Below are 27827 nucleotides of genomic sequence, written 5' to 3'. Positions count from 1 at the left end.
GCTACTTAATTTGAGAGATTTAGAGAAGGAATGGTACTACTACTCTTTGAATTTTGAAATGCTTCGAGGAAATGCTTGCTTTCTTTTGAGAGATTTGTTCGTTGATTTTGAGAGGCTTTGAACGATTTGTTCGTAGAGAGGACTTTGATAGATTGAAAAATCTTTGATATTTAATTGAAATATATACAAAGTCAGTATGTCAAGAAGCAGCCGGTATGCTCAAAACATACCACATTGGATTGGGATGTACTGGCCGGCATGCAAATTGCTTGTCATTCCAGAACAATCGGAAAAATAGAAATACAACATGTGTGTGCCGGACTCATGTCTTCCGGAGGTGGTTGATTGCAACTATGGTAGAGGATGATGAGGCTGAAATTGATCTGATATTGACTTGGGAGTTCGGCAGCCTTAGTTTGGTTTCCGTAGTTACCAGTTGCAGCTCAAACCAGATTTCTTTCGGTCAGTGTTAAAACTCAATACCCCCACTCTTTCATCAAACACAACTACTGAATAAGCTCATTTCTTTCCTTTACGAGCAAGAAATCGTTCCCTAGCCGCCTGTACTCTACTTTCACGATCATCGAGAACCGGCGCAACAACATCCTCTTTCTTTGGCAAATCGGAAAGATTTCCCTCCGGTTGCTCTTCAATACGACCAATCCCACCACTGCATAAAAGGTTAAAAGGTTCAAACCCAGCAATGTTCATATACGACCTCAAATTAGCAACAAACCATTTTCTACTTATAATGGTGTTTCTATGTAAACTGGCTTTACCTCAGCTTCTTGATATTTAGATTATTTACTTTGTCCAAAATGGGTCTGACCCAAGCAACATTTACGGCACATACAGTGCGCAGGAATGGGCGGGTTGTTGCAATGAGTTCATGGTACACAACATAGTCAGGCAATTTCCCTTCATCATCTGGTTTTAGCACAGAGGATGGATGCACCTGAAATAAAAGATGATACAAATACAAGTGTCAATTCTAGACTTCCGAAAAACTCACTACTCAAAGCTTTTGACTAATGGTAGTGAGATATGCCTAGTCACAATCAAATTTCTACTCAAAGTTTCTAATTTTCCTTTCCCGGATTAAATAAATCAATAGGTGCTTTGATAAACCAGAAATGCATAATGATAATGTAACATGCCTAACGTAGACTAGACTTCAAGGTTCATACCTGTACTACTTGGGGCTTAAAACCTAAAGTTCGATAACCATTGTGATGCATCATTCTCTCAGCAAGTTGATTTGCATATCCCACGCACAAAGCCTTCCTCAAATTGTGATAATCTTGTTGGCTTTCATTCCGTCTTCTGCTTGTCTGTACATCTAATGATCCTGTTTTCCAGACACCCAACATATCAATAGAGTGAAGGAAGGCAACATCAAGAGAACACTACAAGAAGAATCTTCAGTTGGCAGTTGAACACTAATAACAATTAACAAAGATCAGATAATACGTCAAGAAAAAAATTAGGCTATAAATAATAAAGATAGCTAATATATCTTCCATTTTCATCTCAATTCATTTTTGTGCCATAAATCAATGTATTTTGGATATGTTACTTATTGAGCACTCATCAGTTAGCAACTCTATCACAGCTGTTCACCATTATATATAAGAGTTGCACGTTATCAAGTAACAAGCAATGTTTCATGAATGTGATATAAGCGCAAGGTCCTCACTATTGTAGCTTACTAACCTTTTGCTATTTTCTGCATGATTTGAGATAGCTGTTTCCTTACATCCTTGACAAACTTCATCCCTCTCACCTACAATCAATGAGTTCCAGAAACATAATATGCATATATTAGAATCATGTTGTAGATGTACTCAATATATCACGTTTCTTATACAGACTATAAAAAGGTACCTGCAACTGATAATCCTTGCACCAATCAATGTCATAGTCAGTTTGATGCCAGCATTCATAGATCTGTAGCAACTGGATATGATCACCCCAACCAGAGCCATCAGGAAGGTCCAAATAATCATGTTTCCTCTTCTTATCCGTACTTTTGCTGCAAATGGAGGCATGCACACAAATATTTCTCCTCAAACGAAATATTCATACTTCCAAGGGCCAGAGGTCCACAAATATCTTTCGAAGTTTATGTGTGCAGATGTGTGCACATTTAGTTTTACATATGATATATGAGTACTTTTAAGGTACTCAGAACACAATGCATGCTTTAAACTTTCACAACATGCATAAGGGCACAATCTTCTGAGAAACTTTTAACGAGTTTACCTTCGACCAGGAAGCAATGTGGTTTCTGCAGATAACATAGCAGCAACAGTCAAAGCCTGCGATAAGCAGCCATACTCATTTGCCTCCATTAAGGTCCTTGACAGTGAAGGTTCTAGCGGAAGCTCTGAAAAAATCAAGGAAATACTTAGAAGACTCATCAAAGATCTAAAAAAGAAAATGCTCAATGTGCACAAAACCAAGGGGGAATAACTTCTAACGCTAGTAACAGATAGTATAGGAACAAAAAGCCCAAGTAGGAATGAGTAGCAAAACTTTTGTGAGTACATATATGACACTTCTATTACAGTTCAGCTAAGGTTATGAATGATGTACAAAATTTTGACCACTGTAAAATGCCATTTTATTCCTCAAGATGCTAGGGGCTCTCCAATGACACTAATTTATCAAAACTACGAAAACTCGTGTAAGGCTTCTAAATAATGGGCAACACATTGGAAAATATTACTATAACTCTTGAAAACTGGGATGTGAATCAATTACCAGCCATTGTTTTTCCAACTCTTGTGATCAATCCATTTTCATCAATAGCATCAATAAGATACAACTGCTTCAAAGCATCTTGTAAAGACTCAGCTGCAGCAAACCAATTGGAATTAGACAACATATGCAAGGAATTCTAATGTTATTTCTGAACAGGGAAGAAAAACACAATGAAAAGAAATTCATCTTACAGGAAGGAGAATCAAGAAAATCAAATTTTAGAATGTCAATATCAGGGAGGTCCAAAGATTTCAAATAAAGAACACTTCCAGCAAGCGAAGAGCGTTGTATTTCAGGAATTGTTGCATCAAGGAACTCATCCTCGTAAACCGATGAAGGGTATAAACGATAGCACTTCCCAGGACGTGTTCTTCCTGCTCGTCCTGCACGTTGATTTGCTTGTACCCTGCAATCATATGAATCCAAACTTAATTAGAATGATTGGCAGAATCATTCTTTTTTTTTTTTTTTTTTTTTTAAAGAGAATCGTTCAAGGGAATAACATCTATAAACATGACAACTTCTGTTTGTTAAGCCTTTCGGCCATGCTTTTAAAAATTCCATGCCTACATCTACTGCAATGGTTTAAGTATCACTGGCTTCCTTAAACGATAACTATGAAATTGTTTCTAGATCAGAATGCAACTATAGAAGCTGCTAATGCTGATTGCTTTCGTATTTGGTTCACAATTGTAGTGCGAAATAATAAGAGAACAAACATATAAACAAGTGAAAAGGTCTAATTAACTTCAATTTCAAATTTTTTTCACATAGGAATGAATTGGATCAAAATTCCAATTACCTGAATACAAACATAAGTAAACTACACAGAGATGTTATTCATTTGTGTTAGAAACCTTATAGCACTCAGTAGAGTACAAGATGCGGGGGTAAAAAAGGGGAAATTTTATCGTTTGGAAAAGCCTGGAAAAAATGTACCCTTCATAAAACTTGTCTACTAAAATTGTAGACAAAGAACCCAAACAAGAAGAATACAGTGATAAATTAGGTGTAAGGACAGAACACAGTAACAAGTTATAATAAATATAAAACTATGGACTCCTTACTTGCTAATTTGAACAACATCGAGGGAATACATGCCAGTTGACGGGTTGTACTGTCGTTGCTTTACGTAACCAGAATCAATAACATACCTGTGATTCATACATGATTATGAGAAAACATAATACCATTTAACATCATTTCAGTTATGTGTAAACCAGATTCGTTGATTATAAATAACATGGAAAAAAGTTTACTTGAAAATTTTACTCAACAATAGCGGCATTGCTTCCATATAATCATTAAGTAAATTTCAACCTTGTGAAGCAAGCAATATAAACAGGGTAAATAAAAGAAAATGAGCATGACAGCCAGGAAATAGTTTCTTTTCTTACACAACACCATCAACAGTCAAAGAAGTTTCAGCAATATTTGTTGCGACAATAAATCTCCTACAATTTGGAGGCCGAGGACCAAAAACACGTACCTGTACAGAAAAGATGAAGCATGAACTACAAAAGCATTAGGATTTTAAAGCCTCCAAAAATAGAACACAATTACAACTAGTCTTTACTTGCCTGCATTTCAGGCTGCAAAGAACCATGAAGAGGAAGGATTATGGCATCCATGCAAGACCCTTCTTCCAGGCTTCGAACTCTCTCTTCTAACTTCAACACCAACTTGTCTATCTCATCCTATAAAAAAGAACAGTTTTTCGGTCAGTAGAAGCATTGTATGGAAAACAATGTAAACGACAAGTTATATCCAAAGTAGTAGTCACACGCTCGCATGTACATTGAATGCCACAAAAAGGAAAAGAGAGTAGGAAAACAGCATCTGACCTGTCCAGTCATGAATATCAAGACATCGCCTTCGCCTTGCTTAATATGTATATCTATAAAAAGAGAAATTGTTAGTCAACTTCTTACCAACAATTAAATGTTTGAAACTAAGTTGGGAATTAAACCGAAATAACAGAAAGAAGAAACCACATTGATCATATGAAAAATAAATTACAATGCAAAGAATAAACTAAAATCAAAATCATACTGAGAGCTGTTTCTAGAGATGACTCAAGATAGCTGGCAGGCCGCTCACGGCTGTAGGCTATTTCGACCGGGAATAACTTCCCGGGGACTTTCACTACAGGGCAATTTGAAAAGAATTGTGATACTTTTTCGCCATCAAGAGTTGCTGAAGTGATTAGAACCTTGAAATTCGAGGCACGCCTTTTCACCAAGCGTTTCATCAGTCCCAGCAGTATGTCCCTGATTGACAAAAGGCCACATTGTAGTGTAAACAAACAAATAATCAAAATTTCTAAGAACCCTAAAATCTGGAGAGTTATGGAGAGAGAGATTGTACGTGTTTAGACTCCTTTCGTGAGCTTCATCTAGTATGATTACAGAGTACTGATCAAGCTCTGGATTGGAGAGGCTTTCACGAAGAAGAACTCCATCGGTGAGGTACTTAATCCGCGTCCTTTCCGAAGTTCTATCTTCAAATCTGATGGCGTATCCAACTTCGTCCCCAAGCCGAACGCCGAGCTCCTGCGAAACTCGTCTGGCGACGGAGACGGCGGCGACTCGGCGGGGCTGAGTGACGCCGACGACTCCGGACTTGGTGTAGCCCCTTCTGTGAAGTATCTGAGAGAGCTGCGTGCTCTTTCCCGAACCTGTCTCTCCGATTACCACTACGACGGGGTTTTCTTCTACTGCTTTCATGATTGTGTCCTCGAATTGGAGGATTGGTAGGTCCGCCATTGATGAAGTAGAAGAAGCTCGGAATCGTAGAATGACGAGGAAGAAGAAATTTGGGGGTTTTGGGAGGGAATTTGTTTGGGAAGAAAATCGAAATCAGGGTTTTAGAAAAACCCAACTTTTCAAAGGTTGTTTTTTGTTTTTTTTTTTAATAAAAGAACCAGCAAATGCTTTCACATTGACGGTTCATCTTTCGGAGAGCTGAGAAAACTTACAAAAACATTAGGCTTTCTGATCATTATCGTGTGATTTACGAATGCTTTGTGTGAAGTATTAGCTTAGAATTTATTCACAATCATCCTGTGGTGGTAGATCAAAGTGTTTGTTGTTAGTTTGCTATACAATCGTTATGATCTTTTGAGTCGGAATGGTCGATATAAATTGTTAAAATGACAAAAAGTCTCTAACATTTGGATACCGATCTTAGATTTTTCGAACTTTACGTGCATTGTTACCTTTCGGACTCAATTTTATAGCTTTTTCGGTTTTTGCTATGTTCCTAAAATTCGAACTCAACGTCACTTTTGGCATGGTAGGCCTCCAGTAGGAGGCCGCACGGCATGCTATTAACTCAATGCTAGAGCACGCCCCTGATAATTGCATCGTTGTGAACTCAAATCTCACTTTCCCGTGGAGTGGAAAGAAATGCCCAGAAACTTACTTATTTACTGAGTTTAAAGACCTTTGTGGGAAAGTTACTACCTAAGTAATAAGAGTTCAAGTAAAAAAAAAAAAAAAAAAAAAAAAAAAACAACAACAACAACAAAAAGTACAATGTAATTGAACAAATCTCCAATGCACAAACCAACTTCACTCAAAGCTTGCCAAAAACAGCTTTGATTGTCACAAGCTTGATCCCTCTCACCCAGAGCTCAGCCATTTCAATCCCACCTTCACACACAAAGTGCAGCTCCTTGTGCTTTGTAGTCACCACATGGAACAGCCCCGGCTCGTCAGTGTCGAATTTCCTCCGGCGGTTCCATCTGAACGAGTCACTAGCCCCGACTTCCGCCCTCCTGCAAATCACATTTCTCTTGCTCGACTTCCCCCACTGCAAAATCCCGGCAGCCCCAACCATTTTCAGCATTTTTCGATGTGGAGATCCTCTACCGCATTTTGTGTGCTTCTTCACACGACTCCCACCAAGAACAAGGCTTCTTGCAAGCTCATCCAATATCACGTTCTCTGCATCGTTTTTAATCCCACTTTTCCTTGCAAGTAAGAGGGCTGTCTCGTCTCTTGCATTCGCAATGTCACATTTTGCCCCTGAAGTAATCAAAAGCTCGCACAGCGTAGCGTGGCCTCCTCTTGCTGCTAACATCAATGGAGTGTATCCATCGGCATCAGAAGCATTCACATCAGAACCCTTGCTTATCAATGTAAGAACGAAATCTGTGTCGCCGTGCTGTACTGCCTGATGTAGAGTCCCATAAAACTCAATAGGACTATCAAGTACCTTTTGAGGTGCAGCATTCTTAAGAAACAACTTTTCAAATTCTTCACTGTTTTGGTTTGTAACGAATAGTTCCATCACTGTCTGACCACATTTATTCTGCAGGTTTATGTCAGCCCCAGCATCGATAAGCAATTTGAAAGTTTCCAGGTAACCACCCTCTGCAGCTATCATGGCAGCTGAGTATCCCTTTTCATCTTGCTCATTGAGATCAACGTCTGCTCCCTCAATCAGTTTCTTCAAGGCCTCAACATCGTTTGCTTGAGTCACAAGCATTAGAGGAGAAAATATTGATGTATCGCTTGATTGAACAATTTCACCAAATCGAATCACGTCTGCAACTGCTTGTCGGAAGCCAAGAGTCCACCTTGCTGACTCTGCTATTACGCTTGCGCTCTGACCAGCAGAATTCACCAGGCCAAAATCAGCACCGTCTGAAGCCAGGATTTTAAGGCATTCCTGGTGTTTAAATCTAGCACAGGTCATTAGTGCAGTTTCTCCAGATTCTGTCCGAGAGTTGATATTGCACCCGGCACTAACCAATCGTTGAAGAACCTTATTTAATCCAAGTCGTGACGCCATGTGAACAGGGCAGTCAGTTTCTGAATTTGTTGTCTTAATTGGAACTTCTACATCAGCACCGCAACTTAACAGAACCTCTACCGCTCTTTCATTGTTACATAATACGGCGTGGTGAATGAGAGTCCTCCCAAAGTGAGGAATGTTAGGAGAGAGGTGTTGCAAGAGCATGCGCAAGATAGCACCGCTGGCTTCAAAATACTCCACAGCACACCAGGTCACACTGTAAGCCTCGGCTAGTCCTGCACCCACCCGAAACTCTTCTCCTGTATTTACATCCCAGGACCAGCCCCCAAGACTCACTTTTATATCTGTTCTGGCTCCAGCCTGTTATTCGTTCCAAAAGGTACACAACGTTAGATAGAAGTGCATAAGCATAAAGGTACGCATACTAGCCGATGAATTAGGGACAAACCTGCAAGAGGAGTCTGACTACAGAAATTTGCCGGCTAACAATGGCGGCAACAAGCGCATTACAGTACACATTAGTGTATAGAAATGGCTTGGACGATTGAAGCAACGCCCTGTCAGTTGCATCCGCATCTACCCCACACTGCCACCAATCAATAGCATCACTGTCATGGAACAAAGGTTATATGTTCAAGCAATTAAAAAAACCAATACACTTTTGGGCGATGATAACCTTGTTTGTACTTCACACTTAATTATGTTGTCAATATAGTTTAAGGATCATGTTTTCGGCAATGCAGACTCAGGTTATTCCTACATAAGCATTCTCAGACGAGCCCTAATTGAGACATAAAACCACGATGGATTTTTCGATTAGTCTATGATTAAAAGTTACCTTGATGAGTGTGTCAACTACATCAACAAAGCCTCTGCAGGAAGCAGAAACAAGAGCGTGCACTGCCGCCTGAGGGCGGATCATGTCGGATCCCATGAGCATCTCGGCGGACCTAGCCCTCCCCAAGTAGCTTGCCTCCAACAAGGCCTCCTCACATGCCTCTTGAGACGCACCGCCATTGATGAGCACCTCCAGTATCTCCAAATGTCCCTCCCTTACTGCTGCTGTTGCTGCATAGCCTCGGAACAGCTTTTGATTCACATTTGCTCCATAACTCTGTCACGCGAAAATTTACAAAACTAAAATTAGAGAAATTCGAAGTTCTTCGCTTTAAATTTAAGCAAGAGAGAAATTATAATATGAATTTAATAATTCAAATATTTGCAAATTTGCATGAATTACGTTACCAGGAGCTTCCTAACGAGCGCCAAATTCCCAGAGTGAGCGGCGAGGAACAAGGCAGTGATCTGAGTCTTGAACTCCTCGTACTCGAGGCGAACATCGTGCGCCGACTCGCCCTGCGCCACAATCTCCGTCTTCTTCGACTTCAAGCACACCGTTCCGACAAAGTTCACGTCCACGAAAGGATCGCCCAGACACTCCCCCGCCGATTTCGAGTCGTTGTCGTGCGCGGCGTCCACCAACCGCTGCGAAACCTCGGCCTCGTAGTCGATCGGAAACACGTGCGCGTGCGCTTTCCCGCCGGACAGGTAAGCCGTGGCGGAGCTCCCGAACACCATCATTTCCGAAACGTTTCGTTTTCCGGAACCTCCGAAGAGTGAAAACGTCTGGAGAGCTTCGTGGTTGGCTTTTGTGATTGGGTATATAGGTGGAGAGGGAGAGCTCTGTTTTGGTCTGCTTATACAGTGGGTTGGAATTTTGGCGAAAAAGGCATCCTAATCCACCGAATCGAAGAATTTATGCTATTCAAATTTGATCAAACATTTGAAGTTATTATAATTTTTAAAATAAGCTTATATTTGTAACCGTTGAATCAAATTTCAATGGTACAGATTTACTGATTTAATGAATTAAGAAGAATGAATCCGAAAAGAATCTCTTTCCCATTTTGATGTCAGAGAGAGATTAGAGAGAGAAAGAAAGGGAAGAGAGACATATGTCCTCTTGGGGTTGTGTACCAAGGTGACCAAAATATGTTTGACGATGACTTGGTCTTGTTCAGCAAGTTTTCTTCCTCTTTACTGAGTAAATATTTTCTATCGCTAAAATCTGAAGTATCTCACATTCTGAATGGTGGAACTAAGTATTAGTGAGGTTCAAAAGAATTAAAGGCATTTCCGTCCAACTTTAATTATAGTAAAATGTCATACCATCGTGTTATTAATCTACTTAAATGAGGGATGAGCATGTATATTTATTTATTAATATTATAATTGGAGTATGTCAATTATATAATAAATTTATTTTATGACTCGTGTATCAGTTACATTATGTAACGGTATGATTGTTACGCTTTGAAATGTGCTTGCTAATGTCCAGCTCCAAATTATTCTTGTTTTCATCGTTCTGATTTGGGATTTTTTTTCATTCTCTTTAGCCTTTTCACACAACGTTTGCTGTTTGCTGGCACAATTATTAGAATTAATGGGTGAGATCATTTGTCTATCAAAGAGAATGGGTGAGATCATTTGAATTAAATCTTTTTAAGGAAATGATTATCCGAATTCGATACAATCAATTAGTTTTATAGAAGCTATCTAATTTAGTATGAGTTATATATATATATATATATATATATATATATATATATTAATTGACTACAACAACATGTTGGTAATCAAAGAAAAAATAGGAGGGAATGAGTAGAATGATGATAAAAATCATTCTGAAATTTCAAAGGACGACCTCAAGCTACTAAGGTTCCACATTTTGTGAGGAATAAGGAAAATATTTATAGTACGCAACCTTATTCTTATTTTGCAAAGAAATTGTTTTCACGACTCAAGTCCGTGACCATTTTGGGTAAAAAAGAAGTAAAATTTCTATCGCACAAAGACTCGTCCTCTCACTTTGAAATTTTATAATAAAAAAATGAAAAACAAATCCCAAATCAAACACGATCGAAACAAAGAAAGATTAGTAGCTGGACATTAGCAACCAAATTGGATTATTTTTTTATTTCACAAAAATTAAAATAAAATATTTTGTAACGGAAAAGAAAATTGGATTATCCATTTGTATTGAAGGAATCATAAATGAGATTCAGATGTCCTTCTAGGTGTTACACGTGATCAACATATTCATTACAATTTGGACTGATTTTAAACCATACTGATTTATCGTGATTCAACCATCAACTCAATTTCTAACCAACCCAATTTGTGTTGCTTAATCGAATAACTGGCCACCCACAAATACAAGCTACTACACACGCATGCCACTAAAAAGTTGCATATTTTGTAATTTAAGTGGTTAATTTTATTTATCTTTAAACCGAAGGTCATAAGTTTGATTTCTCCTTTTTTCTACTATTGTATCAAGAAAAGGGTTACATATATGTGAGCTTATTCGACCCATTAGGAAAAAGTAATGTTAAGTAAACTAATTTTTTAAATTTAATTTGTAACTACTATGTGATGTGTCATCAATAAAAGATCTACGCGTTAATCAACACTTTAACAATAATTCAATTATCAACAATCAACTGTCACATCGCATAGTTAATTTGTAAACTATGTTTAAATAGACTATCTCCCTAACATTATCCATTTGAGAATATATTTTTGGATAAAAAATGCTACTAAAACTGTATTTTTAAACCAAATGATGGGACATTTGATAGTTGTATTTCATTTTGAATGATTTAAATAAAAAATTCAACTATCAACCGTCATCATGTAGTTTATAAATACGATCTAAAAAGATGATCTGAAAGGAACAGTTAAAAGCAATGTTAATATAAATTTTTCTGTTGTCCATCCAATAACAGTATGATTATGAACATGATTGCTTTTTACGAAAACAATCTCAAGCCTAACTAAACTAAAAGTCTAAAAGTGATTATCGATACAACCAAATAATCCTCCTTAATTTCATCGAGATAATAAACCCTAGACTTTCCATGTCCCCACAGTCCAACAACTTGAGGTCTTCTAAAAGCCGGATTTGGCCTGCATTTCAAGTGCTCTTGTTCTTGTAATGTAGCCACAGTTACAACAATATTTTCAACGATAATAACCCACCATAATAACTTTATTAACACTAAGACAGAACTTTATGATCTTTAATTAACACTAATTAAATTCGGAAAACGACGGTTGCTTACTTGTTTTGCAAAAGTAGCTGTCTTGTCTTACAAGGTCACAAAATTGGTGGCCTGCCGCTTATCCCAGGTTAATTATTTGGTTAACCATAAGATTCGCTTAATTTGAGATTCAGATGGCTGCCTACTTTGATACTTACCCACTTGATTAGGGACAGGATTCCAAACAAATGGTGGACTTATTTAGCTCACAAAAAAACCCAGCTCCAACAGAAGCCCAAAGTTCCTTCTTGGCTTTAGTGTTGATTAATTAAATAGGAACTTTAACGAAAAGTTTTCGGTACCGTTTATTTTAACGAAAAATCATATTTTTACACTAAAAGATCAATCCTGATACTATTTATTTTACCCTTTATTTTGTCCTTATCGTTAAAACTCAAAGTTTTCAAGCTATTTTCATTAGTTTTCCTTAATTAAATTTAGACAACCATTGTACCCTGAAATAACGTGTCAACAATGTATATCAAGTTTACTCTTTTTCGTGTGGATGTCTATCATGCAAGTGAGAAGCAAATCGATAATGAAGAGAGCCAAACATATGATGTGTTCGGTAACCACTGCATCGCACACTTTAAGTTATAAAAAAAAATTGAAACAATAATGTATGTCAAAGTTTATATGGTATCTTATTTGAACAAGTAAATTATTTTCTTGTTCATTACACGAAAATTAGGACACATGAACAATCGTGTGCCGGTTAAATTGATCTACAAATTCAGTTATGGTGCAATAGTTAATGGCGTTGAGAGTTTGAATTGCACGTCGGAGAATAAAGGAATTTGGGATGTGCTTTTAGAGAGCTGAACTATTTTTTTATATTATCAATTTGTTTTATGATAGAACTTCAAATTATTTTTTGACATTAAAGTCAAGTTAACCCAAGTGTTTAGCCCAATGACGAATGTGCCTTCACATCACGCAATACGTGCTGTTCCTGTTTCATGCTTAAATGAAACTACACGTAAAAAAACGTGTTGAGGATGTGAAATACAACAAAAAAATTGAAAAATCAAAACGAGTGGACATAATAACACTCTTTTTAAAAACCAACCCGTTCAACCCGAAGCCCACGAATATACCCATGATTCATCTAAAATTAAAAGCCCAACCCAATTGAAAATTGCAAGATGAAAAGGACGTAAAACTAGGTCCACATCACAACCGTTGATCCATGGACCAAATAGAAACAGCATTGCATCTACGTGTTATATACCCTCATCACACAGACTCACTTAATCTCGACCGTTCACCACCGGCCGCTTTAAATCATCGAAGGTCCATTTTACCCTCTTCCGCATACCAGGTTTCGCGAAGTGGAGCTCCCTCGTTCATTTCCCAACCGAGGATTCTCTCTACTTCTCTCCCAGTCTCGTTCTCGTCGATTACCTGATCCGGCGACGCATCAAGCCTCGTCTGCCGTAGCCCGCCATGGTACGCAGCTGACATCTCAATTTGCGCGCATTTCTAGCTGAATTTTAATTTTTTGAGCTTATCGTGCACTGCCCTAGGTTTCACATTCAGCTCTGCTTTTGTGTTTTCGTCAATCCGTCATTGTTTTATATTTTAATTTGTTATGAAATATTGGGTTTTAGTAGATCTGATATGGGTTTTTCTTATTTTTCCCTGTCTCGTATCTGTTTGTTTGGTGGGAAAATTGAGGAACATAGCACGAAAGCGATAGAAAATTGAATTTTGAATGGGTTAGTTAGGTTTTCGATACGTTTTCCATCTCTCGTTAGCTGAGACCATCTTTTTATTAGGCTTGATTGGAGAATGGTTTTGACTTTAGGTTTCAAATGGATTAGGAGCCTTTCAGTCTATATATTTATCACCTCCATTATTACCGTTTTTGTTTGGCTAAAAGCTGGTTTGAGATATAGTGGGGATTCGCCGCTGGATTCTTAGATTAATTCAATTCAGGGCCTAGGTTCAGTTTTGTGTGAGACTCTCTTCCACGTCTAAACTTAAGGTAGTTATAGAGATGCTGAGTTGAAATGGGTAAACCGCATGTAATTCGTCTAGTGCGTGTGCCCATATTGCCTTCTTCGTGGAATGTAGAATCTATAAGAAATGAATGTAATGGATATGCCACAGCTTTGTTATAACACCAATGTTACATCATGGTTCCGGTTGTGTAATTTTATGTTGGATTTTTCATGCACATTTCTGAGAAGTTGTTTTATTTCAAGTGTATTTTGTTTCTTCTTAGCTCTGAAGAGTAGATATTATAGGCATAGGTCATTTTGAAGAAATAAACTGATCTGTCTTATTTTTTGTTAATTCGTAGGCACCCATCAAGGGTATACTTTCTCTGCAGAGAGCAGCTTTAGCTCGTCATCATGGTGCGAAGTGGGGCCTAGGGTTTAGATCATTTAGCACACAGGGTGCAGCACCCTCTACTACTCCTCAACCTCCACCACCTCCCCCACCTCCTGAAAAAACCCATTTTGGTGGTTTGAAAGATGAAGACCGAATTTTCACAAACTTATATGGGTTGCACGACCCATTTCTCAAAGGTGCCATGAAACGAGGTGACTGGTACCGAACAAAAGATCTAGTTATTAAAGGTGCTGATTGGATTGTCAATGAAATGAAGAAGTCTGGCCTCCGTGGACGTGGTGGTGCTGGTTTCCCATCTGGCCTCAAATGGTCTTTTATGCCAAAAGTATCTGATGGCCGTCCGTCCTATCTCGTTGTCAATGCCGACGAAAGTGAACCTGGAACCTGTAAGGACAGGGAAATTATGCGCCAGGACCCACACAAACTTTTAGAGGGTTGCTTGATTGCTGGTGTTGGGATGAGGGCTAGTGCTGCTTACATCTATATAAGAGGTGAATATGTGAATGAACGGTTAAACCTTGTAAAGGCCAGAAATGAAGCCTATGCAGCTGGATTACTGGGAAAAAATGCATGTGGATCTGGTTATGATTTTGATGTCCATATCCACTTTGGTGCTGGGGCTTATATTTGTGGTGAAGAAACAGCTCTTCTAGAGAGCCTTGAAGGGAAACAAGGGAAGCCAAGATTGAAGCCTCCCTTCCCTGCTAATGCAGGATTATATGGCTGCCCCACCACCGTTACAAATGTGGAAACGGTGGCTGTTTCTCCCACCATTTTAAGGCGTGGACCAGAGTGGTTTGCCAGTTTTGGGAGAAAGAACAATTCAGGAACAAAATTGTTTTGTATTTCGGGACATGTGAATAAGCCTTGCACTGTTGAAGAGGAGATGAGCATACCCTTGAAAGAGTTACTAGAGAGGCACTGTGGAGGTGTGAGGGGTGGATGGGACAACTTACTTGCAGTAATTCCAGGTGGTTCATCCGTTCCATTGCTTACCAAGGACATATGTAATGATGTATTGATGGATTTTGACGCACTGAAGGCTGTCCAGTCAGGATTGGGAACTGCAGCTGTTATTGTGATGGATAAATCGACTGACATTGTCGATGCAATTGCAAGGCTTTCTTACTTCTACAAGCATGAGAGCTGTGGGCAGTGCACACCATGCAGGGAGGGGACAGGATGGCTTTGGATGATCATGGAAAGAATGAAAGTTGGGAATGCGAAGCTGGAAGAGATTGACATGCTTCAGGAGGTGACCAAGCAGATTGAGGGGCACACAATCTGTGCTTTGGGTGATGCTGCTGCTTGGCCTGTGCAAGGTTTAATAAGGCATTTCAGGCCAGAGCTTGAGAGGAGGATCAGGGAGCGTGCTGAGAAGGAATTGCTGGAGGCAGCTGGTTAAGTGCTTCCCTCAGGTTGCTTCTTGTATCTATCCTGTATTCTTGTCTTCATTCAACTCCTAAAAATAAGAAAAGGAGAAAAACAATACTAGTAACTTCAAACTAAGACGGTGAATTGTGTGAGATCTTGACTGGCAATGTTGACCTTAATATCAAGTTAAGAACACTCGGAAAACTAGGTGGATGATTAACTAGCATTCCTGTTTCTGTGTTTAGTGAACTTGATGAAATCTGTTACTCTCATCTTAGTATATTTAGTGTCATGGCCGAACCTTTTGGTTTGTGTGGTAAATGTTTTGCTCTTAGGGTAGCTGCTGGCGAACGCTTCTGTATGTTCTTAGGTACTGAAACATTTATCACATGGTTTAACAAGGATTTTTGTGCTGTGTAGGTTAACGTTTGTAGTAGTGGAAGTCATGGAATAAAATGAAGTATGTGTCCCAGATTTCGGGAGGATAGGTGAATCGGGAGGCAGCTGGTGGTCCGGTTGCTATTGTTTGTTTTTGAACCGTATCAACTATATGACATCGTTGTCCCAGAGAAACTATGATTCGTTATTGATGCGTCTGGGCAGGATATTTATGTTGTGTTTCCAGATCTTTGTTTTCCCTTACACAGTTGGAATTTTGTTAATAAATTTTTGTTTTTCACTTCCCTGCTTTATGTAATGATATGGATAGATATACCTTCATGAATACAACATGAAACCTCAAATTTACGGGTACGAAAACTTCAAGGGTTTTATGCATGCATGCTACATTAGTAAGAAATTGCACTATAAAATATTCGACGTGGGATTGAAAATGTACTTCATGAGCATTACGAAGAAACACGAAACAAAGAATTTTCAACCCATCACTTACAAGTCCCTGTTAGTGTGGTCTTCATGCATCTTAAATCCATATATCTAAGGGAAGGTTTGTAGTAGGTGTTGGCAACAATCCTGGGCATATTTATCAACTTCCATTTTAGTAAAGTTGGGTGCCTTTCGTACAGTTTCCAAAGGACTTGTACCAAATTCAACAATTGTGCAAAATTCAAAAGGGTAAGTTGTAGGTTCTAGAAGAGTGACGCGTGGAAAGAAGAAACTTTGAGCTTCCCCAAAGTCAACATTTCCCGTTCAATCCTCGTGGTGAGAGGGAGTCAGAAGATGGCTTTTGTGGTAAAAAAAATTAAGATTTAAAACTTTGGAGTAAGTCGGTTAAGATTGAAATCTAAAATTGAAAGTTACGTTAAATTTTCGCTAATTGTTAACTCAAAAGTCTCACATGTGAGACTAAAAAATAAACTTAGTCTAAAATGATAACAATTATCTGAGAGTTGCATACGTGGGAGTTGGACGAAAATTTTAACTTTGGATGTAAATCGGAACGGCCTTCACCATAGGAGGGCCCAATAGAATGGCGCAACCCGTTGGCGTGCTCAAGCGGGTCAGACGTATGAGCCCAGATTGGATGAGGTGAGTGAGAGAGACAGTTCCTTTCCGAACAACGCGGTTATCATCCATCCTTTTCCGATTGTTCCTTTTTCTCCAACGACCTTTCCTTCCTCTTTCCGTATTCTCGCACGCCATTCCCCTTTCAATTTTTCACCTTCTGACGCAACGTACAACCTGAAAAACCATACACCTACACAGCCGAACCCAGACGCAGTCTCGCATTTCGTCTGCACTCCTCTCCATTCGCACGCTGTACGCTTACTCACATTCTTTCTTTGATCTCCATCAAACTGTCCTGCAATTCCCAGTTTTTCCTTCAAATTTGTTTGCATTGGTTGCATGGTTTCTAAATTCTGTTCGTCTTCACTGCTTTGGGATCTAGTAGGAGTAGTAAGTTGGTCTCTGCATCGATGCTCGGATACAAAAAGTTTTGATATTTGTTCTGTTTTTTTGTTGATTGATTCACTGCTGCTGTTCTCATCACCCCTTTTGCCCGTTTCATTTTTTGCTAAGTTCTTCCGCAATTTTATATAACGCGGAGGGAGGTCAGAGAATTTGTCACCATTTTTTTTTAATAATATAAAAAATAAGTTGAATGAGTGGGGTGGGTGATACCCAAAATTTATTAAATTTAAACCCCTCTCCACGTTTGTACTCGTTTTTTGTTTTTCATGGTCAAATCTTAAACTGCCCATTGTTTTTTTCTTGCATTTTCTTCATTGTTTATTGAAGTTCATGAGGGTGCTTGCATCTTAGGTTATTGGTATTAAATTACATTCAAAAGGTTGACAATTTGAATATATTTTACACCCCCTTTATTTGTATCTGATTTTGTGATGTGTGTATATATGTAAGGAGGTTTTATGGATGTAGAAGCATTGTGAGTTTGTAGCTGTTTCTACCCATCACAAGCTATCCGGGAGCTTTTCGTGACAATGGTTCTTGGGATCAGAGCAAAGAGCAGGAAGAGCGTGGCCGTTGATGTTGATTACCTCATCCATGTGCAGGAGTTAAAGCCATGGCCCTCATCTCAGGCTTTGAAGTCTGTTCAATCTGTCCTGCTTCAATGGGAAAATGGTGATCAGGTTTCTGGATCGTGTATTTGCAATGTTGGTGATGGGAAGGTCGAATTCAGCGAGTCTTTCACGCTTCCAGTCACTTTATATAAGGAGAAATCAAGAAAAAGTGCAGTTCGCGACTCTTACCTGAAGAACAACTTAGAGTTTTACTTGTATGAACCTCGAAAGGACAAGGGAGTTAAAGGTCAACTCTTGGGGTCAGCTGTGATCAATCTTGCTGACTACGGGATCATTGTGGAAACCAGAAATGTAAGCACTCCTCTGAACTGGAAGAAAAGTTTTAAGAGTTCAGCTCAACCGGTTCTTTATGTTAGTATTCAGCCATGTGGTAAATCTGGCTCCAGCTTGACACCAAATAGTGGCTTGTCCAGAGAAGTGTCTCTGGAAAATGATGGAACTGAATCTGTTCCAGAGTCTGCGAATGATGGTAATGATGAGATTGCCTCTTTTACTGATGACGATGACGATGTTTCCTCGCATTCGTCACGTACTGTAAACTCCTCGGCTATTGAGACAACAGTGAATTCATCACCTAGCGGTGAAAAGGTATGTGAAACCATATTTAAATTTTCTTCCTTTTAGATCAATTTTCTTTTTTTCTTTTTTTCTTTTTTGCTCATTATTTCAAAATATGATTTCTCCAGTTGCATCTAATTTATCAAGCAGAATTAGGTTTGTGGAATTTAATTTAGTTTCAGATCCATGGTGTATAATGAACAAACCACGTTGCTGAAATTAAGGCTTTCGAATACAAGTTCCGAGAACCCAGATAGTGTGAAGTACTTACACCATCATAATTTTCATACTCACTTGCATATAAATGTCCAAAGAAAACGACCTAATAATATGGTTGCAAACTTGCAACCATCCTGCCAATTTACTTTGGTTTGTCAGTTTCTTCTGCGCTAATCAAATAGTGGACAGTAACTATCCTGACAATGTTTGATCTGATGGGTTGCTTTTCTTTATCTGAGCCAATTCGTTTGTGGATTTTCTGATTGTTTAACAGCCACATATATATTAATTTCAGAATGGACTAGAATCAACAATCAGTAAAAGGACTTATGGGGAGCCTGCTGTACAGTCAATGGCAGCACCTGCAAGCACAGGGGTAACTCCAGTGGCTAAAGCATTCAAACACCAAAATGGAAGTTCATCTCCCCTGTCATCAACAGGTTCTTCCTCCAGTCAGCTGAACTCTTCAAATGATCCTGCTTTCTTGCCTAACAGTTCAAAGGAGAGCTCAATGCCAATACTTAAAAAATCACTCACTCACTCTGTTCATTCAGCGTCTTCATCCTTTGGCTATCAAGATAGCCATCAAGAATCTGGGTACCATAATTTTAAGGACAACAGAATTCACATAACTCCATCTAACGGGAGTGCCAGAATGCATGAAAATGCTCAAGAACTTATCACGGGAAATATTGTCAGTACCCATGCTGCTGAAGGTGCATCCTCGAGTATGTCTATTCAGGAGGACACAAACTCCACATTTGCAAGCAACGCAGATTCACAAGCCCTTCGAGAGGATGGCCATCTCCTAATGGCGAATCAATATTCTTTTGATGACAAATTAGCTTCCAGATTTTCACAAGATCCTACCAGAAAGCAAGTCAGGTTAAGGAGTGAAACTTTTACACCTGGCAGGAAAGTTGTTGGAGTTCAGGGAAGTAAGGCTAAAAGTAATGAACTAAAGCATGTAAAGTCTGTGCAGTTACCTTTAGTATCAGCTCAGAACAATAGACAGTCAAGCAATAATGAGTTTCTCGAAAAGTCAAGGGAAGCTGAAACTCCTGAAGATGCTTCTGTTCACGGTTGGATTAGCTCAACAAGTGAAAGTGAACAAAAAATAGTCAGCTTTTCTGATAGCAAAGTTGACTTGGAGTCCACAATTGAATTGCTCAAAGAAGAACTGAGAGAAGCTGCTGCTGTTGAGGTTGGCCTTTACTCTGTTGCCGCTGAGCATGGGAGCCACACTAATAAGATTCACGCTCCTGCTCGGCGACTTTCTAGGTTCTATTTTCATGCTTGCAAAACAAGCTCGCGAGCTAAGAAGGCAAATGCAGCAAGAGTTGCTATCACTGGACTAATCTTGGTTTCTAAAGCATGCGGAAATGATGTTGCGAGGTACTAAGCTAAATAAATGGAAAAGAACTCACCATTATAATTTATTGGCCAAGAAATGATGTCCAAGATGAATCCAAATATAATACATATATATATATATATATATTTATTTTTGAATGGGTGTCAAAAATGTGTCCCCTTATCCCAATTATTTTGATGGTCCAAATCAGTTGATACTTTGTGTCCTATAAATCTTCCAGGATGCAAAGATATTTATCTTTTAGTTTCACACTCCACTGTTTTGTTGCCAATGAACAGGTTGACATTCTGGTTGTCAAATTCAATTGTGTTGAGAGCTATCATCAGCCAGACCTTATCCTGCAATAAAATTAGTGCTGAGGGGGTTTTGAAACCAAAGAATGGGTTTCCTCCTCACAAGGAAGAGAACAATAGCACTGTTGAAAGTTTCGATGATTGGGAAGATCCACAGATATTTATGGCAGCTTTGGAAAAGTTTGAAGGATGGATTTTCTCCCGAATTGTTGAGTCTGTATGGTGGCAGGTAAACCCATATTATTTTCATTTTTTCTTCATTATTGGCATTGTCATCATCTCTTTTCATTATTTCAGTATTGAGCTCTACCTACAAGAATTTAGCCTAGATAAGAAAGTCCTTGCTATTCATTACTGATACTGTATCTTGTTTTTCCCTCTTCAGAATATGACTCCATATATGCAGTCAGCAGCTGCAAAGGGTTCAAGCTCAAGGAAAGCCAATGGAAGGAGGCATGGTTTGGGTAGTCATGAGCAGGGTAACTTTTCTATGGAACTGTGGAAGAAGGCTTTCAAAGATGTCTGTGAAAGGCTTTGTCCTGCAAGAGCTGGTGGACATGAGTGTGGCTGCTTGCCTGTGCTGGCTCGTTTGGTAGGTTTATGCATGTGTGTATGTTGAGCTTTTCACTTCACCTGGAAACTCCTAAAGGTTATCATAGAACATTGTGCGTGAGTGTATTTGAAAACTTGGTGCAAATGCTATAGGTGGCCAGAACTACACCACCGATGTTTAAATGAAAATATATTGTGTTTTAGTTTATATATTGAACTCCTGGTGGAATTCCAGTACTACATTAGAGTGAGCTTTTACTACTGCATCATGCTTCCAAAGTCAATTAAAGATCTGTTGCACGGTTTTAGTACTTTCCTCAAAATTTATGCAGACCTATAGAATGCTAATCTATGGTTTTTCAGGTAATGGAGCAATTAGTGGATAGATTGGATGTGGCTATGTTCAATGCTATTCTTCGTGAAAATGCTGAAGAGATGCCCACAGATCCTGTGTCCGACCCCATAAGTGATTCTAAGGTTCTCCCTATTCCAGCTGGAAATTTGAGTTTTGGGGCTGGTGTACAGCTAAAAAATGCGGTGAGTGTGGACACTTCATTGTGTGGGTTATTAGTCACATATTGGTTTTTTGGTTTCTGCTGCAACTCTGTACTACTGGTGAAAAGGCAATCTTTTATTTGTGAAGAACTAGTAGTCTTGCATTTCATTGAAGGAAGGATTGTGCTTGTCTTCATGACCGCAGATTGGAAGCTGGTCCAGATGGCTTACTGATCTATTTGGCATCGATGATACTGATGCTCCTGATGATAATACTGAACTCAGTGATCACAAGGGACAAGAGCGTGAAACATCCTTTAGAGCTTTCCGTCTTCTTAATGCTTTGAGTGACCTCACGATGCTTCCATTTGATATGCTTCCAGATAAATCCACCCGGAAAGAGGTAAATACTGGGTTTGTGTCCATTCCCCACAGTTAATAAAAAAAACACTGAGCGTATAATAACCCCCTGCCATTTGTAATAATCACTGTTTCATTGATTTCTGAAGGTATGCCCTACATTTGGTGCATCATTGATCAAGAGGGTTCTTTACAATTTTGTTCCGGATGAGTTTTGCCCAGACCCAATTCCCGAAGCAGTTTTTGAGGCTCTTGATTATGAGGTAACTAAGAGGCCCTGTAGTATCTCCACACATAACTCTCCAGCTTCTTTACTGAACTGCATTCCTGTATGAATGGTGTAGGACTGATTATATATATTCTTGATTGTTTATTACTCTAACTGGCTATCCTCTGAACAAGAATCATGGACTCGGGGCAGAAACCCTTATCTTTGTAGGGTTTAATTTTGCATTAATCTGTTTCACTCTTTATTTATTTAGGAGGATTCGGAAGCTGAAGCAGAGTCTGCTGCAAGTTTTCCATGCAACGCAAATCCTACAGTGTATTCACCACCTCCAGCTGCTTCACTACTAGGCATTATAGGAGATGTGGGAAGTCCAACTTTCTCGAGGAGTGGGTCATCAGTGCTCAAGAAATCGTATACAAGTGATGATGAGCTTGATGAGTTGGATTCACCGATGACTTCAATCATCATAGACAATTCCCCGTTTTCTCCCAGTCCATTGGCAGCCTCAACGCCGAAGTGGAAGGGTGGTCGGAAAGCTGTCAGGTATCAACTCCTCCGTGAAGTTTGGAAGGATAGCGAGTGATCTTCCCTTTCATGTACGTATCTGATATACTCGGGAGGGTTGTTTAATTTGGGGGGCTCTCTTTACTTCACGCTTGTACATAGATGAGTATTTATACAACTGTACAACCATATGAATGTTGGAACAGTTTGTTCCAGAGCAGTGGCTATCGGGTTAGCGGCTGTAATCTATAGGCTTTCATGGAAGCCTACTATTTTTTTTGAATAATGATATACCTAAGCATAATCTCGGTTTCCTTGTCTCGTTGTCTATGGACTCGAAACATGGGAGCAGGCGTTTCGTCTATGAACGACTTATGCAAATGCTGAACGATTCATTCGAACTGACTTTTGAGGATGTTTAAGAAAGTACCCGCTTCTCGAATGAAATAGTTAGAAACAGAGCAGCAGGAATACAGTTCAAGAACTTCAGGCTACAGTCGCATATGTATCTGGTTATCCTTGTTTGCACCTGCGAATACCCACGACGAAAGTTCATGAGCCGCTAGCTGAGCGGAAGAGAGACAAGACGATGAAAGATATAAGACAAAAACCCGAGAAAGAAACCAAGCAAGGAACTAGAACCTATTGTGCCTTCTGGTGCATATAGTTTTTCCAGTTTAACATATGAGTAGGGAATGAAGAAATCTTACAAATATATGAAGAAAAGCACTTGTACAAAAAGCACAAGGAGTTCATCTAATTACTCAAGTTATGAATAACAAATTAACAGACATCCAAGAAACTGAAATCTTCCATTCTAAATATTGAAACAAATCAAAACTTTCGTAATCGAAAACTTTCGTTACCAAGCAGATTTTCCAGTTTCGACATCGGTTGAATTCAGATTAAGAAGTTGACTACACCAAAAAAAAAAAAATGCCACTTATGACAGAAGAAACGATGAATGTTCTTCTTTTTGCTTCTTGATTTTGAAGAGCAAAACTGCAATTGGATCTCAGCCGTTGAATGAGCTCACAGCTGATCAGACAACACTTCCTCCACAGTCCGCAGCTTTTTGCTTCCAAGAATCGAATTCGATGCTTTTTATTTTGCCTTTTTCAAGTTTCAAACTTTCAACCAACTACCAACGGCTAGGAAGCCGTTACGCGCATCATTTTTCAAGCACACTCAAATCACGGCGTAAAGTCAAGAGATCTTTCAGGGGGCGTTTGTTGCATCGGACTGTTTCGGACTGGATTAGCTGCAGGGACTAAGCTGGACTGGCTTAGACTAGACTAAACTGGACTAACTTAGTGAAGCGTTTGGTGCAGTGTCGGACTAAGAAGTAGGGTAATTAACAAACTATACTATTATATTATTTAATACATATTATAATATATATATTTTTTATTATTGATTTAACATTTTTCTTTTTTTCTTTTCTTGAAAACTCTACTCTCTCTGGAAACTTCTCACTTCTCCTCATTGGCTCTGTCCCAATCCCTCCTTATCACCCTCCTTCTCCCTCTCTGTCTCTATATCTCTCTTCGTCCCCAAACTTGTTTTCTCTATCAAAATTGTTTGCAGAGATGACTGGAGCAAAGGATTGCCATTGCAAGTCTACAACAGTGTTTCGTTCATCTGTGCGATATGGGCAGCAGTTAATAAATTTTTTTTTTCTTTCAATTTTGGTGGTTAGAGTTTGAGATTAGGCGGTGGGTGTGTCCGCGCGGTTGTGAGCTGCAGTTGTCCCACTGACTCGGGCCACGGAAGAGCAAGCGTCGCCAACTGCATGGCCACGGTTATAGTGCCGTAGAAGAAAGAATGGAAAGCCCAGGGAATGGAAGTTGGGATTTAGCAAGGGGAAGCTCGGGTCTTGCTGTCGGCCTCGTCTTCATATTAGTCCCACTTAATACGTAGCAAAAGCTCGGGACTCTTTAATGAGGTTTAGCGAAGCGGAGACCGCCTCCTAGTCGAGGCGCGTCTCATTTACTTTAGTCCAGGCCCTTACCAAACGTAGGATTATAATTCTACTTAAGCCAGTCCAAGCCTGTCCTACTTAAGGAGGTGTAACAAACACCCCCTCAGTGTACTAAAAATACGGTTCGATATACAAACTTGAAAAAAAAATTCTGACCAACTGAAAAATTTCTCCATAACGTCTATTCATATATGTAACATGTGTCAACCATCCAGAGAACTCTCCCGCTAAAATCATTAGGACCCGCTCGTTTCCCACTGGCAGCGCGCCAAAAAAGAAACTGCGCCCCTTCCAAACAATTGGTTTTGGGTTCTTACTATTATCAGGTGCTTTCAAATTTAGAGCAGAAGACTTCTCTTTGACATACATATAAGGCCGAACCCTTGACCACTTTTCACAATATGGATTCCCGGGCATCCTTGGCGTCCCAGGTAACAACATGGCGTTCGTTTTCATAGAAATTCTCTTTGCTCTCGCTCTTTATCGAAAACATGATATTGTATTGATATTGATAACAATGTGCAGACAACATGTCACTGCGTTTTATTTGCAATAGTGATATTGATGCATTATCAGTGACACGTCGACAGTCTCTTCAAGAGCTGAACTATTATTTTTCATATATGTCAGCATTTGATTCAATATTTTGGCATGAAGTACCATTTTTCATGTGCATGTCTGAATAAATTTGGAATTTCTCAGGAATCAACAACACAAATCAACATGATCAGTCCCAGAAAACGCCCGTTGCACACTTGTGCGGTTTCATTTTCATTGGTAGCTCATAGAGCCTTCACCATAGCCCAAGGTCTCAATGGACCGCTAGGGTTCATAATAAAAATTGCAGCCAGACTAATCACGTTGGCCGGACCCTTGGCTTATGCCTTGAAATACCAATGGGTCACAATGACAATCCTCTCATTCATCGACGGTCGAATTTTAGCCCTTGAAGGCATGATCGAGAGATTTTACCCTCCTTCACACATTGTGTTCGACAAGATCGACGACCTTGTCCAAGTCACCGAATCCCTGCCTGGAAAATTCGACAATGCTGTTAGCAAAATCCCTGCACATTTCCATCACATTTCATTTTTCGGTTGGACGTTGGTTCGTGCCATTTGGCTGCTGAATTTTGTTGTGGCTACATTGACTAATTACTGGAGAAAGCCAAAGGGTACGAGGGAGAAGGAGATTAAGGTTGATACAAGCAGCAATATTGATCGCAACTGCGAACCAGAACCAGGTTCGGTTCATGAAGCCGACCGGTCTACACCAAATTATAATAAGATTAATAAGGGTGATAATTTCTCTTCTCCGCGTAAAGCTGTTACTTACAAGGACGTACTTCTACAGAAGGGAACAAATAAAGGAGGGATTGGGAAAAAAGAAGAGAATAAGGTTAGTAACAGGGAAGAAGTGGAGAGTAGTGTTGCTGATGACGATGAAAGTGAAACCAACTCTAGGGATGATCTCATCGAATTGTTCGAATCGTCGTGGCTTATGACATCGCCGGGAAAAAATGATGAAAATTACGCACCGCGTTCTGTTTCATTCGCTTTTTAGCAAAAGTAGCAAGAATTTAATCACTCTTCCATGAATAACAAAAAATATGCAAAATGAATGTTGTTCTTCAAAAAGGGTATATTTTTGCTAGTTTTGTTAGTGTGAAACATTAAAGTAATTTTTAATGTTTTAGAAGGTAAATATATAGATACGAAAATGGCAGTGTGGTTTGGCTGTCCAAATCTATAAACCTTGGGAGTGAGTAGGATTTCTTGTGTTATGGTAGAGAACCGAGCATCAGTTGGTTCTGTACTTTTAGTTTTGGCAATATCAAGAAATGCAATGGTTGTAAATAAAATGTTACATTGTTGTGGAATTCACAAAATCCAGCGCGCTCTCAAAATTTGCTGCACAGCAAAACCTAATTTTCTCTTGCATTGTTCTCATTAGCACTTAATGTTTCTTAGCTCTCAAACGATAGAAATTTAGGATACGAATACACCTTTTCTCTAGGGATATGTATATATATGGATGGGGTACCGCTAGAAACACCAAATATGATCATACTTTACTCACATAAAGAAGTAGAATGTAAGGTTTGAGTCTTAATAATTAAGTACTAACACATCATTTGGTGAATAAATTAATGCGCTTAATATTTTCAGTCGAAAAGTCCACCTGTTACTGTTAATTAACCTGGGGTACTGCAGCTCGAAGAAAATGAAGCCTATGTATTTGAATTCTTAACCAAAGGACATGAAAAACACGGAGAACATGAGTAATGTCTACAAAGGAAAAGTACAAGAAGAACACGAAACAAAAGTAGTTTTTGCCACGAGTCCATCATGTTGAGGAGCCGGCGGCTGCTTAATATTACTTAAGCCGAAAACCCACCAGGTAGCAATCAAATTCAAAACCCACCACTCCTCCATCATGTTTCCTTTTTGGATTGACATTTGATTGCTGAAGCGTACAACGTGAAAAGTAATGGCGGAGTTAGGAGTTTTTTACTGGGTGGGTTAGTTTAAAGATTAAAATCTTTATAAACAAGGAAACTTGATACTGTATTTTTCATAGTGTCGGCTAGCTTAAGAAAATTTCATAATTTGAGTCAAAAAGTTTCGTTATTAAACAAATACGTGTTAAAAATCCACACGTGTACATGGTTGTACATGTACAAGAAATGATGAGAAAAAAGATGTAAGAAAAAAGATACGGTTTGTAAACTGTATTATATAATTTTATATAATTAAAACGAGAGAATTCAGATTAGTGACTAAATATATCGTAGATTACATTAAAAAATCAATAAAAATTACATGTAAAATTTTTTTTTCATCAAAAGCTACTTGGGCTATAACCCAGGGTAGCCCTTAACGTGGCTCCGCCAGTGGGCAAAGGACGATAAATATTGAGTTTGTAATGCTATGTTTTGATTTGTATTTAAAGACAAATTATCAGAGTTAAATACCGAGTTTTATTTTCAAATAACAAACTTACTAAGTGCTCAATTATAAGGCACAAAACATAAAAATTTATACTTGTGAATAGTAATTACCTGTGCTCTTGCATTTCTTTCTTCCAAATGGGTGGACTTGTACAAAGACAATTACTCTTTAGAATGAATAGTAAGGACAATTTTATTGTCCTTGCCCTTCAATTACTGTTGCCTTCCACTAAGACCATCTCCAACCCTTGGCCTAAAACCTAAAATTTTTAACCCAGAAAATTTAGGTTTTAGCCCAGAAACAACTTTTTTGCTCCAACCCTTATGGCCTAAAATTGTAGCCCCAGATTATTAAAGAATGAATTTAGGCTATTTTTTTTAAAATTAACTTACAAAAAAATTATGTAGACTATCCTAAATTAATTTTATGAACATTTTAACCTAAAAA

At 38.9% G+C, this 27827-nt stretch overlaps 5 protein-coding genes across 5 annotated transcripts; 3 read left to right on the top strand and 2 right to left on the bottom strand.

Moving 5' to 3' along the window:
• Nucleotides 1-152: 152 nt before the first annotated feature.
• LOC137737741 (probable pre-mRNA-splicing factor ATP-dependent RNA helicase DEAH4) lies at nucleotides 153-5642 on the bottom strand. The gene is made up of 14 exons (XM_068477293.1): nucleotides 5131-5642; nucleotides 4816-5033; nucleotides 4608-4660; nucleotides 4344-4460; nucleotides 4161-4252; nucleotides 3831-3917; nucleotides 2955-3169; nucleotides 2764-2856; nucleotides 2263-2386; nucleotides 1885-2032; nucleotides 1714-1783; nucleotides 1188-1348; nucleotides 780-955; nucleotides 153-670 (listed from the first exon to the last, which is right to left on the bottom strand). The coding sequence occupies exons 1-14, from the start codon at nucleotides 5526-5528 to the stop codon at nucleotides 520-522; spliced, it is 2103 nt and encodes a 700-aa protein (XP_068333394.1). The 5' UTR covers nucleotides 5529-5642; the 3' UTR covers nucleotides 153-519.
• A 686-nt stretch (nucleotides 5643-6328) lies between these two features.
• On the bottom strand, nucleotides 6329-9105 carry LOC137736261 (uncharacterized). Its single transcript, XM_068475563.1, has 4 exons — nucleotides 8770-9105; nucleotides 8363-8638; nucleotides 7973-8110; nucleotides 6329-7884 (listed from the first exon to the last, which is right to left on the bottom strand). Exons 1-4 carry the CDS (start codon nucleotides 9103-9105, stop codon nucleotides 6340-6342), a joined length of 2295 nt encoding a protein of 764 aa, XP_068331664.1. The 3' UTR covers nucleotides 6329-6339.
• A 3838-nt stretch (nucleotides 9106-12943) lies between these two features.
• LOC137736692 (NADH dehydrogenase [ubiquinone] flavoprotein 1, mitochondrial) lies at nucleotides 12944-16042 on the top strand. Its single transcript, XM_068475924.1, has 3 exons — nucleotides 12944-13076; nucleotides 13933-15403; nucleotides 15780-16042. Exons 1-2 carry the CDS (start codon nucleotides 13074-13076, stop codon nucleotides 15388-15390), a joined length of 1461 nt encoding a protein of 486 aa, XP_068332025.1. The 5' UTR covers nucleotides 12944-13073; the 3' UTR covers nucleotides 15391-15403; nucleotides 15780-16042.
• A 901-nt stretch (nucleotides 16043-16943) lies between these two features.
• Nucleotides 16944-22843, top strand: LOC137737538 (uncharacterized). Its single transcript, XM_068477052.1, has 9 exons — nucleotides 16944-17078; nucleotides 17682-18451; nucleotides 18936-20035; nucleotides 20294-20537; nucleotides 20694-20900; nucleotides 21224-21397; nucleotides 21561-21758; nucleotides 21865-21978; nucleotides 22198-22843. The coding sequence occupies exons 2-9, from the start codon at nucleotides 17762-17764 to the stop codon at nucleotides 22525-22527; spliced, it is 3057 nt and encodes a 1018-aa protein (XP_068333153.1). The 5' UTR covers nucleotides 16944-17078; nucleotides 17682-17761; the 3' UTR covers nucleotides 22528-22843.
• A 1972-nt stretch (nucleotides 22844-24815) lies between these two features.
• On the top strand, nucleotides 24816-26369 carry LOC137738352 (uncharacterized). The gene is made up of 2 exons (XM_068477990.1): nucleotides 24816-24860; nucleotides 25132-26369. The coding sequence occupies exons 1-2, from the start codon at nucleotides 24831-24833 to the stop codon at nucleotides 25990-25992; spliced, it is 891 nt and encodes a 296-aa protein (XP_068334091.1). The 5' UTR covers nucleotides 24816-24830; the 3' UTR covers nucleotides 25993-26369.
• Nucleotides 26370-27827: the final 1458 nt, after the last annotated feature.

Source organism: Pyrus communis, chromosome 6 (assembly GCF_963583255.1).
Source record: "Pyrus communis chromosome 6, drPyrComm1.1, whole genome shotgun sequence".
Classification (NCBI taxonomy): Eukaryota; Viridiplantae; Streptophyta; class Magnoliopsida; order Rosales; family Rosaceae; genus Pyrus; species Pyrus communis.
This window is presented reverse-complemented; position numbering and strand designations above follow the sequence as displayed.